General features: G+C 52.6%; 1 protein-coding gene across 1 annotated transcript in view; it reads right to left on the minus strand.

Moving 5' to 3' along the window:
* Window positions 1-2,243: 2,243 nt before the first annotated feature.
* LRRC74A (leucine rich repeat containing 74A) overlaps window positions 2,244-14,211 on the minus strand; it is a 29,401-nt gene continuing 17,433 nt past the window's right edge. The window contains exons 9-14 of the mRNA XM_070378576.1: window positions 13,826-14,020; window positions 10,992-11,087; window positions 8,382-8,528; window positions 4,540-4,647; window positions 3,443-3,666; window positions 2,244-2,256 (exon numbers count right to left, since the gene is read on the minus strand). Of these exons, the coding sequence (XP_070234677.1) occupies window positions 2,244-2,256; window positions 3,443-3,666; window positions 4,540-4,647; window positions 8,382-8,528; window positions 10,992-11,087; window positions 13,826-14,020 (783 nt within the window). The remainder of the gene's footprint in view (window positions 2,257-3,442; window positions 3,667-4,539; window positions 4,648-8,381; window positions 8,529-10,991; window positions 11,088-13,825; window positions 14,021-14,211) is intronic.

Below are 14,211 nucleotides of genomic sequence, written 5' to 3' on the forward strand. Positions count from 1 at the left end.
GTCTAATTAACAGAAATTCAACTTTAGGCTAAGACTCTGAATGAGGGAAGGGAGGGAAAATAAGCTGTGGGGAGGGGGACAGATTTTCAGATCATGATTCCACCACATGTGCAGAAAGGGCTTAACATCACCTCCACCCTTGATGAAGAAGTAAAGTGAACCCCGAGGGCTGGTGCCTTGATTCCCAGGTGCCATCCCAGCACTTCCCTGGTGCTCCAAAGTGTGGCCCCTGGGCACCCCCAAACTCTCCCAGCTTTCCCTCGATTGCCCAAAGCAATTGCCAGGTGCATGAGTTTTTTCATCTCACCCTCTTGTTTTTATTGAGCACCTACTATAAGCAGGCACTGAACAGGTACAAAGGACAGTTCCTGCCCTTGTTCGTCCCAGAGGCGGCTGGCGGGCTTAATCAAAACCCCTGAAGGCACCCATTCCCCCCGCCGGCTCAACGTATGCTGTTCTTGGCTACACCTGCTCTTCTTTTGCTAAGCTCCTCATGCCTCCCCAGTTTCCCAAGGAATTTTACAAAGAAATGCAGGATGGCAGATCCCTAGAACAGGCGGGGGATCTTTGGTTTCAGCTGTCCCACTTTTCAGGTGGAACCACGAGGCTCCAAGGTCAGGTGGCCAGGCTGTGCCAGGCTACACTGGATGCCAGCTCGCTCCGTCTCCCGCCCGGACTCTCTCCAGGTGACACCCTGGCCTGTGCGTCCAGAGGCCCCGTCCTCACTTCCTGAGCACCTGCTCCCTCTGCCACTTCCTCCCGAGTCTCAGCCATGCCCCCAGACACAGTTTACAAGCACGGTGGCAACTGCTTGCGTGCGCTGACCTTTCCCCCACTGCTCTCATTCTGTCGCCCAGCAACCCCACACACTCCCAATCTGTCTCATGGCTCTTGATGAGGCCGCCAAGGATGGGCCCCCTAAAACCAGAGGGTGCTCCCAGGGGAAGGGCAGGCCACCAGCAGCCCGGAGACCCAAGCCAGACTTTATTGGCTGGCTCACAGCCCTGGCCTTGGGGTTTGTCCACCGAGGTTTCAGCCAGCTCTCCGCCTCCTCCCCTGCCACCAGCCGACGTGCCAGGAGTTCTCTGTCGCCGAGACGTCTTTCCAGACTGGACGTGTTGCTATGACCTCGTCATTTTCAAGAAACTGGATTGAAAGGTAAGGGGATAACGCTGAGTGCCAATGCAGCCTAGTAGTGGCTGATTGCCGAGAGTGTTTAGACAGGCTCGAACCCCAGTGAGACCATGTGTAAACCCCTCTCTCGTCTTGGCAAAGCAATGCCCGAGGTGAGCTTCAGCGTCCGGACAGGGATGAGGGTGGGTTTACGTTGTCAGCTTTGGCAGCAGATTTAATTTTAGAATGTGGACGTGCTCCTCCTGGGTCCGAGCCACCCAACCCACGTTAGACAAACAGGTGTGTAGACACGACATACGAAAGAAAGTTGGTGACTGTTACTTGTGGCAGCAAAACTTTGGAAATAACCTAACAGTCGGTAAGAGAGTCTCTTTCTGCACGGTGATATACCACGCGGTGGTTGAAAAGGCTGAGATAGATCTAAAGATACTAACGTGGACAGTTCGCCCAACCATACTGTAAGGCAGAGCAAGGTCAGAGGACTGTGACAGTATGGTTCTGTGCATGTGTGTTAGTTGGTCAGTCGTGTCTGACTGTGACCCCATGGACGTAGCCCACCAGGCTCCCCTGTCCGTGGGATTCTCCCGGGAAGAATACTGGAGTGGGTTGCCATTTCCTTCTCCAGGGGATCTTCCCAACCCAGGGATTGAACCCAGGTATCCTGCATTGCAGGTGGATTCTTTACCATCTGAGCCACCAGGGAAGCCCTGGTATGCTTCTATTTATGATAAGAGACTCTGTGTGTGTGTGTGTGTGTGTGTGTGTGTGTGTGTGTGTGAGGGTCAAATAATGTATAGTAAAATACTGTGAGTCTACCACATGCCAGCTAGTGTTCTATGTGCTTCATAGGCTTTAACTCATTTAATCCTTGAAAGCTCCCAGCCCTATATACAGATGGCGAGACTGAGGCACCGGGAGGTTGGGTAAACTGCCCAGTTCCACAGGAGTGGAGCTGGGGTTGGAACCAAGGTGGCCCGGTCCCAGAGTCCATGTTTTTAACACTTGGAGAACACACGCACGCACACGCACGCACACGCACACACACACACAGACACACACTTGATTGCAAGTATGTGGGAAAAGTTCCCGAAGCATGCATCTGGGCTTGCTCACAAGCGCACTCTGGGGGCAGCAGGAGCTGTGGGGGCAGGTGAAAGAGTGCCTTCATTTTCTCCCTACGGCACTTCTGTGGACTTAGGCCTTTTACAAATAGATATGATTTGTAACAAAAAATGATAATTTCAAGCAACAATAAAAAAGAAAGATAACTCTGCTCTTCAATCGGAAGTAACAGAGCTGCAGTGTGTGTGACCGCAGGGGAATTCGAGGTGCCCGCTAGAGCTCCCCACTTGGGTCCTGAGGCCCCAGCTCCGCCTCTTGATGGCCACACGGCCTCAGATGAAAACTGGAGGGTTGCTGGACCCGACCTGATCTTCAGCCCTCTGCCTTGGGCTCCTCCCACCAGTCCCAAGGAACAGGAGGTGGTGCTTTAGAGAGGGCGGGTTGGGGTGGGGGGCCCTCGAGGTGGGGTGCACGCCTGAACCACCCTGCTGGGGCGATGCTTGCTGGATGATGGTGTTGCTCCTGACCAAGAGCATCACGTGCCAGCCCCTCATGCGCATTGTCTCCACTCTATTGTTAAGAAACGCTCTCGGGTGCTGTGGTTATCACCCCATTCTAAACACTTGGAGACTGAGAGCCCTGCACACAGCCTCACCCTTACTATTAGAGCCGAATTACAGCAGAGGCAGCGGCTCCTCCACGAATGAGGGACTCTGACAGAGGCAGGGACAGAGGTTCTGGGGGAGGGCCGTGGGGCAGGATCAGACAGGGGCCTCCTCCGGCAGTCTCCTTAGGGCTTCCTCAAGACACGCAGCTGCAGGGCCATGTGCAGACCAGTGGGTCCTGCAGCCTCAGCCCGGAGGTCTGGCATAGGGAAGCAGGTGCCCGGACCATGTAGACCTGGGTCCTAAGGCTGCAGCTGCCCCTTTCTGGCTGCAAGCACTTGGCTCCATGCCTTCCTTCGCTGAAGTTCCGTTTCATCCTTCACAGTAGGGTGGGGAGCACGCTAGTGCCTGTTGGGTACTGTGAGAATCCGGGCACCTGTCTGCTGACTGGTGGAGTACTTGGCATGTGGTAAGGGCCCATGGATGTTGGTCACTGTTATGATCATTGTCAAGGTCCTTGTTGGTCTCTTCAAGGAGTTCCTCACCTGCCTGGCTGCCTACGCTCCAGGAGAGTTGAATGACCCGTGGTTCCCCATGGTGCCTCTGTCCTCTCGTCTGTCTGTCTGACACCCCGTCCCCACCCCAGGGCCTCGCCCTCTGCTCCATGCATCCCCATCGCTCCAGCATGGCCCCTGGAGCCAGGGTGCCTTAGACGGAACTGGGGGCCTTCCGGGGGGTAGAGGGGCAGCCTAGAGAGGTCTGGGCAGTGGGGCCGGGCTGACCTGAAGTCCACCATGCCTGTCTTCTCGCCCAGCTTCTTTATCAGCTCCCTGACTTGGTACCGGTTTATGGGGACCTTGTTCTGCTGAGGAGGTGGACAGAACATGCAAGGTCAGTGGAGCTCTCTGCTCCCCGCCCCCGACCTCCCCATCACATACACACACACACCACAGTGCTTCACTCACTCGCCTTGGGCCCACAGCTGGCAACTGAGAGATCCGAGGGAGCTGAACCCACACACCCTGCAGGGCAGGAAGAAGTGCCCCCGACACCCGGGGGTCACTGCCCAGACCCCCGAGCCTCTCCTTTCAATCTGGGGGGCCCTGTGGGGGAAAGAGGTGGCAGTCCAGGTGGAGTGGGCGGCAGTGACTTTGCAGTGTGGGAAGTTCATCCTTCCCTCCCTGGTACCGAGTCTAGCCAGCCCTCTTCAGGCCCAGCTCCGAGGGTCCTATCCCCACTCTGGACCCCACAGAGTCCTATTCTTGCAGGGCCCATCCTTCCTAGGGGTGCTCTGGAGCCAGACCTGTTCACATTTGCATTTCAAGGGTTCCTCAGCACCTCCATCATATCCTGCACTTGAAGGTGTGGGATTTCAGCCAAGACGATACAGCCTGAGGTAAAATACCGGGGCACTGGGATGTGGTCTCTTATCCTACACCCGTGTGGAATCTGCCCAGTAGCCAAATGCAATGGGGAGAAAGACCTTGAAGATGAAGCACGTGTGTCTTTGGGCAGCATCGTGGGTCATCAGTGGCACCCAGCCATGCAGTAGAGAATGACGTCAGGGGGTGATGGAGGGAGGTTTAGCTGTCCCTCTGGGTCTCGATAGAGGAGGTGGACCAGCTGGCTCCTCACAGCCAGCGGGGAAGCTCTGTGAAATGCTCGTGCGTGTCTCTGTCTGTCACACACCGTGCACACACGCACACCTAGTGCCTGCGGCCACGAGGCATCCACCTACCTGTATCATGGCTTTCCGGAACTCGCCCACAGGCATCATCATCTCTCCACTAGGGTTCAGGCTCCTGAAGAAGTCCAGGACGGAGATTTTGTTTTGGTCTGCGTAGCTCTGGGAGAAGCAGGAGACACCACGAGCTTTGTAACATCTGTACGAACCCCCTACCCCCATCTCCCGCCCCACCTCCGACCCTCCACCTGCCCAGACTGAGGTCCGGCAGAACCACACATGATGCTTCCCACGTGTCTGTCCCACCCGGATGGAGCAGGCTGTCCTGCCGGTCCACATCCCAAGGGCGGAAGGATAGTTGCCGAGGCTGTTAAGCTTCCACAGCATGGAGGGAATAGGGCGGTGATCATATGTATGTGCACTATTTAGCTTTGAGGTCGCCCCTGCTAAGACTAGTGGAGACGGTGCTCTGTGGATGTGAGAGGGCTGTTGTCAGCTCAGAGACCCAAAGACCAAACCAGAACCATGTAGTGGGACGGGCGGAGCAGGCTCCTGGAATTCATAGGATTCTCATTATTTCATTCGAACATCCTCATATGGAGATGTACTGTGTTAGAGTATTTTAAAAATGATATGTCATTGTTTTCCATTCAAAGATAGTAGCTACTCACATTTTAAGGTAATTTTAGATTAATAGAAAGAAAAAAATGAAAAATTACCCATAGTCCAATCCCACCGCCCAGAGGTAACATCTTGACGTACATTTTTTTTCATCTGCCTGCCTATCTATCTAACATCTTTCTACCATACATACTGTTTAATAAAATGCACTGTATTATATATTGTGAGCTCCTTTCCAGTATCATTAAGTGTTCTTTTGGTTTCTTTTTAGTATCTTCTGGTTTATCTTTCCCTCTGACTCTCAAAAGCCGAAGGCAAGGCGCAGCTGCGCTGACAGGTATTTTTGCAGACACCCTTGCTCACAGAGGAATTCCTCAGGGATCACTCTCCTCTCCCTGTACCTCCCTCTCAGCTGTACTCCGCTGACCCCACCCCGGGATAAATCCCGGACCCCCATCTCTAATTCCACATCCCCAGCAGCTGCTTGCCAGTCCATACCGAACCCCACTGACACCTCAATCCAACAGGTCTGAAGTGAGCCTGAGTCAGCTGGATTCTGTGATCCCTGTTACTGAGGGCTGCAGCAGCTACACCCACTCCAGTTCCTTCTTACCCACCTCTATAGTGTGTTACAGAGGCTGGAAAACCAAAGACCAGCCTTCCCTAAGCCCCCTTGAGGCTATGGGTAGGAACGAGATGGTTTCACCAAGCCCTTTGGTGAGATGCATGTGTGACCCGAGTGCTTTGGCAGCTTGGGGGGGTGGCTTCCCGATTCTGCAGGTGATTCCTGGTTGGGTGTCTTCCTGCCCGAGGCAGAAGGGACAGCCCTCCTGGTAACCCAGTTGGGGTGTCTGGCAACCTTTTCTGGAATCTAAACGTGGAGGCTTTTCTTCAGCCCTCTCATGTCTCTGGGGTCTCTTTCTGGTAATTCATTCCTCTTTGCTTAACCTAGTGGAGTGGATTCTGTGGTCTGCAACTTAGAGCTTGACTGGCGGATGGGCCTGTCACTTTGGGAGGTGTTTTGGCAAGACCCAACATAGTTCCTGCCCTGGAAGAGTTCAGTTTTGTGGTAAAAGGTGAAGCAGAGGGCTGTGGTAGTGTGTACCAAGGGCATTGACTCTTGACCAGGGAACCTGAGAAGGGTTGCCCGAGGAAGGGACACTCAAGTGCAGACCGAGGGAGTGCGGAGGAGGGGGTGAGACACAGAGGGCAGGAGGAGCAGTGTTCCAGGCAGAGGGACCCAGAGCTGACTTTAAGGGATGCAAAAAACAATGGGGAGAGATCCAGTGGGGCTGAAATGGGAGGGTGGGGAGATGGGAGGGATGAAGTCAGAGTGGGTAGAGAGGGCAGGGGCAGCTTCTTTTCCCCACTGGACTTCCCTATGCTGGCAACATTACCATCATTCTTTTAGTCCATTGGGCTTGAAATTTGTAGTTATCTTCACCTCTCTCCTCTTCCCACAGGTCTCTCTTCTCCCAACACACACATACCCACACCCACACCCACACACGCAGACACAACCACTCACCAGGTCCTGGAGATGTTCCGTAAGGATATCTCCACTCCCATCGTCCTTTTCAGCCAAGTTGCCGTTCTATATCTAGAATACTACAAGCGTGTCCTCATTGATTTTCCCATTCTCATATTTACCCCCTTCAGTTCTTTTCTCTCCCTGTTGCCAAAAATACTCTCCCTCAGTCCTGCTGGATTCACATCACACCCTCTGCTCAACAACTCTCCCTGGCTCCCTGCTCCCTGACTTCAAACCCAACTCTGAGCCTACAGTCTGAGGACTGCTGCGTCCAGCCCCAGCCTCCCTTTGCAGCCTTGGTTCCCAGGCTTCCCTGTGAGACTGGAGCCAAGTGGTTCTGTTCCCACCCCTCCAGACACACTGCAAGTGACTCCCTGTTCACTCCTTTCTGGTGGGAGTCCCTCTCCCTCCATCCCTCCCTCTGGGGCTCACCTGCACCCTTTCTGCATGTCAGGGCCCTTGCCCCAACCCACCTCTGCCAGGAGGCATCCTTCCCTGCTTGCCCAGTCCTGCAGTGACCTCTAGTTTGGATTGTACTGACACTTGCTACCTTGGTCACTTGTTTATTATTTATCATCTGACATTTTCTATTGGAAATGACTGTATCCCATCTTCCCAGCCAGATTGTTGGGCCCCTGAGGGGAAGGCCTATGGTTTACATTGTATGTGTGGTTGGGTCTCTCCTCTGGGATTCCTTTTCTATATTGTTTTAAAACGAGGAGCAAGGGCACTTTGCACTAGAAAACTCCATTCCCACTCTACTTGCAAAACAAATTTCTCCTCTATTCACCTGACATCGATTCACTGATAAAGATATAAAGATACTTGATACTGCTTTGCTTTCTAGAACTTTTCCTACAGTGAGAATTTTCATGCAAGAGCTCTTCTATTTGGTTCTGAAACTAAGGCACAGAGGTCCTGTGGCACATGCCATGCAGAATTGCCTTTGCAGGGCACTCTCCCAGCTCCTGCTGCCCCGGGTGGTAACAGTCCTGCCCCCAGCAGCACACCCCTCGCCTGCACGTCCAGGGCGGAGCCGGGAGTGAAAACCCCAGGCCTGGGCAGTCACTGCTCTGTGAGGTCATTGGACCAGAGGAGCTATAACATCCCTTCCAGCTCTAACACTCTCTGAGTTTTATTTCCACTGTTACATCTTTTTCCTCTCACTGCCAGACACAATTTAAGACTGGAGCCAGGAGCAGGTGACCTCTAGATATAAAAGACTTACAGATTTCTCATTAGTTGAAGCCACCAAATACCCATGCTGACCACAGGGTCAGGATGTCTTTGCATCCTTACCAGCTATTGGAAAGAGCCTCTGTGAATTGTGTGCTGGTCACATGCCAAGTATTGTTCTAAGTCCATCATGTGGAGTATAGAATTTAACCTTCACAGCAGCCCTGCTGGGGTGGGTACTATTATTATGCCCATTTTACAGGTGAAGAGACTGAGGCACAGAGCAATTCAGTGACTTGTCTCTGGTTGTAATGGAGGAGCCTAGCTGGTAGAAACCATCCTGTTCCACGGCCCTCCCTCTTTAGCCAGTTCCATGCACTTCCTTTCCTCTGGGAATCAGGAAGCATTGCTGATGGATCTGAGAGTCAGAGGGGATATCCTGCAGCTGAGAATCCCTTGTCAGACAGGACCATGAACACGCTCCGGGGGAGGAGAAATTCTGGGAGCTGAGCCAAAGGTTAACGTTTTCCGGGGCCTCTGGGGGCTCTTTGAGGGAAGCAGGGCTCACCTGGATCAGTTTCACGGGGTTCGTCCATGTGAAGTGGGTTTTCTTGGCCGAGGGGGCTTGCACTGACTTGTATATCACATCCAGCTGGGGGTGGATGGCACACACCCCATCCAGGATTTTCACGAACTGCTCAGACACCAGCACATTCTGCAGCAGGGAGAGAGGGGACCTGTCGGGCAGCGGGTGCTGCCGTCATGCCATCTCCCAGACCGGCGGGCTCCCCCCAAGCAAAGCCACGTGTTGTCTTTTCTAGTTTGTTCTGCAGTGCTGCTCCCAGACTGGGACACGGCTGTCCTTTGCTAGCACTGGCAGTTTGGCTTGTGAGTTTCCCACGTGATCTGGATCAGGTGTCCTAGCTGGGCGCTGGTGGCCTGTCACCGCCTGTCAACTCACTCTGCTCTCAGAAGGTGAGCCTAGTGTCTGTGTGTGACAGACGGGCACGGCTGTGGGGTTACATGACTGGCCCCCAAAGGCCCTGAAAAGCCCATTTCTACCCCAGTGTTGGTCTTCAGAGCTGAAGCCCTAGCAGAGAGCCCCTCATTCCAGCCATCTGGTTGCACATGGGGAGCCCCCGCCTTGTGGAAGGGCCTCCATGCCCTCTTAGAGGCTGCAGGAGAGCACGTGCTCTGTGTGATGGTGTTTGATGAAACCTGGCCTCCGTGGGTGTGCTCCACCGGCTTCATCCCTCAGCTGCGGCTCTCAGTATCTTTTGCCTTTTCAAAGAACTCAATTCGTGCTAAGGGCTGAAGACTTACTCCCTCTCCTTTGTAGGTATTCTAGAGAAAGTTCTAGAAGCATCTACAATGAAGGGATTCCAACACTACTTAGAGTTATGGTGGCATCATGTGGAGTGGCAAGAGAAACTCCAGCTCAGGGGTTTATATGCCGCCTTAGGGTCTAAACAGCATCACTTCCGACATTCCCTCAGACACCCCAAGATAGTGCTCGGGTTCACACCTTCCAACCTGCACTGCAGGGGGTGGGAGGAGCCGAACTCTAATGAACTCTGGACCCAGGGGCTGAGGTCAGAGGCAGCAACACAGGGTGCAGGTCAGAGCTGTGGGACAAGCAGAGAGCAGGCCTCTGAGGAGGAAAACCAGGAGCACAAGGAGGAGCCAGGGCTGGGGAGGAGGAGACAAGGGAACAAAGTGAAAAGGACAGCAGGTGTGTTTTTATGACACTTTATAATCTGTGGCAAATATAAACCCAATTTTTACTCATTATTCAGTTCTAAGAAGCTTGGATTTCAAACGCAAAACATCATCCCTGATAGACTTGCAAGGTATTAAAGTCTTAACAAAACCCCAATTAGTGTGGCATTAAGCAAATGTGAAAGGACTTTTCACACTTCACCTTTACAGAACTCTAGAGTGGGAGGCAGAAGCCCTGGTTTACTCCTCGCTGCGTTTCACACCTGCTGCGTGGTCCTGGGTGAGTGGCCTAACCTCTCTGTTTCAGGTTCTTTACGTGTAAAGCAGGACAATGAGGACGAGTACTAGTCATGGGTTGAATCGTATCCCCACAAAAAAAGATGCTGAAATCCTGACCCCAGTATCTGTGAATATGACCTTATTAAGAAATAAGATCTTTGCAGATGATCAAGTTAAAAATGAGGTCGCTAGGGTGGGCCCTAACCCGATACGACTGGTGTCCCTGTAACAAGGGAACACTGGGATACAGAGACGGAGCGTGACACCTGAGGCTGAAGGCAGAGATCCAGGGTGAGGTCTCTACAAGCCAAGGAACAGCGAAGATTGCCTGCAAACTACCAGGAGCTAGAAGAGAAGCAGGGAGCAGATTCTTCCTCACAGTCCTCTGGAGGAACCGACCTGACCAACACCTTGACCTTGAACTTCTAGCCTCCAGGACTGTGAGACAAGACATTTCTATCACTTGAGTCACTTGCTTTGTGTACTTTGCCTTGGCAGCCCTAGGTCACGAATACATTCTACCTACTTCCCAGAGTAGAACTAAACGAGTTGGCACCTATAAAATGGCTTTGGGGCTTAAAAAAAAGAGTATAAACTGATAGACAAGTATAGGATATTGTTGGCAACAGCTCCTACCTCTGGGATGATTCAGGCCAGAGTACCCACAGAGTGGAGTCACCTCCGCAAGCTTCCCGCCTCCATCTAGGTTTTTTTTTTTACACTCAAATACTACTCTGATTAGAGTAGGCTGAGTCATGAAATGAAAACACAGATTTGGACGTGTTTTCATACTCAGATTCTAAAAATCCTGTGATTGTGGAAGCATTCTAAGGCCCAGAGCCATCCATCAACAAAGCTGACTGCAGACAGGTCTGTTCTGGGGTCCCCCACCTTTGATTCTGGTGTTCCTCCTCTCTGCCCTCAGGCCTGCTCTTGGGGGTGCAGGTCCTGGGTTCTCAGGATCGGGCAAATAATTTTATACCATGATGTTACTGACTGACTGGCTACTCCAATGGAAAGGACCTCTGGAGGAGGGCAGAGTTGTACCCTAAAAGGAGTGTTTTGTCTTTTCTTCTCCTGGAGCATGTAGGCCCTGAGGGCCAGAGCTGTTGGCACCTGGCACGGTGGCCATGGCAACTGGCATGCTCCCTGAGTGTGAGCGAACCATCAGATGACTTACAGAAATGTCAATATCCTCCATCCTGGATTTGGGGTTCCTCTTGATGGACAGGATAAGTAACACAGCCCCATCCATACTTATGGGGTTCAGGAAAAGCTGTGGGAGGAAGGGAAAGGCAGAAGGAGGCAGAGATGGGGGCAGAAAAGGCTGGTTCAGAGCACGGTTTCCATATATCCCCGTCAAACCACAGTCTATGTCTTCCTTCCAGATTTCTCTGTAAGCACCCATCTCCCTGTCTGTCTGTCTGTCATCCATCCACTTGTCCATCTCACTGCTCATCCATCCATCCATCCAACAAACATCGACTGGGGCCCTGCAACACGCCAGTCACTGGGATAAGCACAGGCAAGCATGACAAGGATCTAAAATGAAAATATTTGGTCACTGTAGAAAAAATTTAAAAGCAGTAGAAAAAAATGTTAAAATCACCTATATTTCACTAACCAGAAAAAAATCTTCGTGGCCATTTTGCTGAGCTAGTTTTTTAGTCTTTTAGAAGTCAGATTCTCTGAACTTGCCTTGGCTTCGTCGGCCCCCAAGGCTGAGTCCTTGGCAGGCTGAGTCCGTTCTTCTGTCTGAATCACACTCGGTGCCCATCCAGGCAGGCCAGCCTCTCAGCTTCCCCAGTCACTAGGCGGCCACCTGGAGTGGTCTGCCATCACCAGGCTACTTCCACTGGTCAGAACCTGACTCCCTCTTGTCACCGCAACAGCTCTAGGGTGACTGCCCTCTTGAACGGCAGCTCATCTCCACTGATTCCTAACTCCCGTTCTTCCACCAGCACTCCCACGTCTGTGGTCCCCCTGAGTCACCTACATATCTTGCGGGAGTTGGAACTGCAGTAGAAAGCCAGGTAGAGCTGACTTCCCTCTGCCTCTTGCTAGCTGACAGGTCACACAGCCTCAGTCTTCTCATCTGACAAGTGGGGTTACTGGAGCCCACTTGATGGGGCTGGGCCAGGAATAAGGAGACAAATCACTTGAAACAGATCTTGGCTCAAAGTAGGAGCCCCAGAAAGGGGACCTGTTAATACAAGGCCTCATTTTTCATCAATTGCCAACTTCCGAGGAGCTTCTCTGTTATAAATTAGCATCTATAAGCAAATTAATTTAAAATGAAATACATATTCATTCATTTACTTAATAAATATTCATTGGGCATCCCATGGACAGAGGAGCCTGGTGGGCTACAGTCCATGAGATCACAAGACTTGGACATGACTTAGTAAGTCCTGTAGACTCAGGACTACTATCCTGTAGACTCCTGTAGTCCTGAGTCCTAGCGGAGTATTATATCCCCCGTACCCAGGACTCTGCTAGGTACAGGTGATATTAATGGGCAAACCCGAATACGTCTTTGTCCTCAGGAAGCTCTCAGGCTAGTGCGTGACAGACAAGTCACTCAGAACGAGAATATAAAGAGGAACTCTGGGGAGTTCTAGGAGAAGGGGTGAACAGGATCTGAGGGTTCCCTGGGGGTGCCTAGGGTACTGGGGCTCCCACTGTGTTCTGAGGCAGAATAGCAACTGAGGCCAGTCAGGGGAGCACTGTGGGCTAAGGAAGCAGTGTGGGCAAGGTCCTGCAGGGAGGGAGGTGAAAAAGCCCCTGCGGTCTCCCCTGGTGGTCCAGTGGTTAAGAAGTGAAAGTGAAAGTCGCTCAGGACTCTTAGCAACCCCATGGCCTGTACAGTCCATGGAATTCTCCAGGCCAGACTACTGGAGTGGGTAGCCTTTCCCTTCTCCAGGGGATCTTCCTGACCCAGGGATTGAATCCAGGTCTCCCACACGGCAGGCGGTTTTTTTTACCAGCTGGGCCACCAAGGAAGCCCAAGAATACTGGAGTGGGTAGTCTATCCCTTCTCCAGGGATAGACTTCTCAACCCAGGGATCGAACCGGGGTCTCCTGCATTGCGGGTGGATTCTTTACCAGCTGAGCTACCAGGGAAGCCCATGGTTAAGAAGCTGCCTGCCAAGGTAGGGGGTGCGGGTTTGATCCCTGGTCCGGGATGATCCCACATGTCATGGAGCTCCTAGACCCTTGCACCACAACTACCGAAGCCCGAGTGCCTAGAGCCTGTGCTCTGCACCGAGAAGGCACCGTAATGAGAAGCCTGTGCACTATAATGAAGACCCAGGGCAGCCAAAAAATTAAAAAAAATAAAAAGACCCTGAGGCATTGGCTGGAGCATAGGAGTTGGGGGGAGGGTAAACTTGAAACACACTGAGGGAGAGGACTGGGTTTGAGCCATGGAGGCCCTGGGGGATGGGGGGCTTAAGCTGGAGTAGAGTAGGTAGGGTGGGGTTAGAAGCCAGATTTACACTCAAAAGGCAAACTCTGGCTGCAGTGTGGAGAGAAACTGGAGGAGGGGATTCCCTGGCAGTCTAGCGGTTAGGACTTGGCGCTTTCACTGCCCGGGCCCGGGTTCAATCCCTGGTTGGGGAACGGAGATCCCGAAAGCCACTTTGTGAAGAAAAAAAACCTGGAGGAGACCCAGATGGGAGAAAGGAAAACCAGTTAAGAGACAAACTGCTACCCTGTGCCAGGTGAGAGTGGAGAGTGTGACACTGAGTTTACAGAATAAAGCCAGCCAAGAATGTAGATTTTTCTCTCCAGCAACATCCCAACCCACTCCCGCTCCCCTCCCTGTCCCCACACACACAGATACACATGTGCATGCACACACAGGGATGCAGGGACACATACACAGATGCACACCCACTGACGCACACATGCATGGGTGCAGAGACACACAGACATGCAGTTACACACACGTGGAGGCACACACACACACATGCACACACAAGCTGTCCTGTCTCCTGCCCGGGTGAAGCCTACCTTCAGAACTTTGAGGCTTTCATTCAACTCCAGGGCTCTGCTGATTTTGGAGAGCCCGTCGTTGGTGATGTTATTGCTGCTGAGGTCTAGGTAGGTCAGGTAGCTGTTGAGTCTGAGGACCTCCCCTAGGGCTGCAGCCCCCTCGTTCCCAAAGCTGTTCATGGAGAGATCGAGTTTCTTCAGCGACACGTTAGACTGCAGGGAGAAGGGAAAATAGCGCCAGCATCAAGGCTGCAGGCAACTCATCCAGCCAACGTGCCCCCATTTTTGTCCCTGGCCGGCTTCCAGACAGAGTGCTCAGTGGTCCCCGGGAGACAGACGGCCAGATCTTTCCAGATCCCTCCCAGCTGGGCTCAGAGTCTCAGAGCTCATTCTCTTTGGGTGAA

The sequence above is a fragment of the Bos mutus genome, chromosome 10 (genome assembly GCF_027580195.1).
Source record: "Bos mutus isolate GX-2022 chromosome 10, NWIPB_WYAK_1.1, whole genome shotgun sequence".
Lineage (NCBI taxonomy): Eukaryota > Metazoa > Chordata > Mammalia > Artiodactyla > Bovidae > Bos > Bos mutus.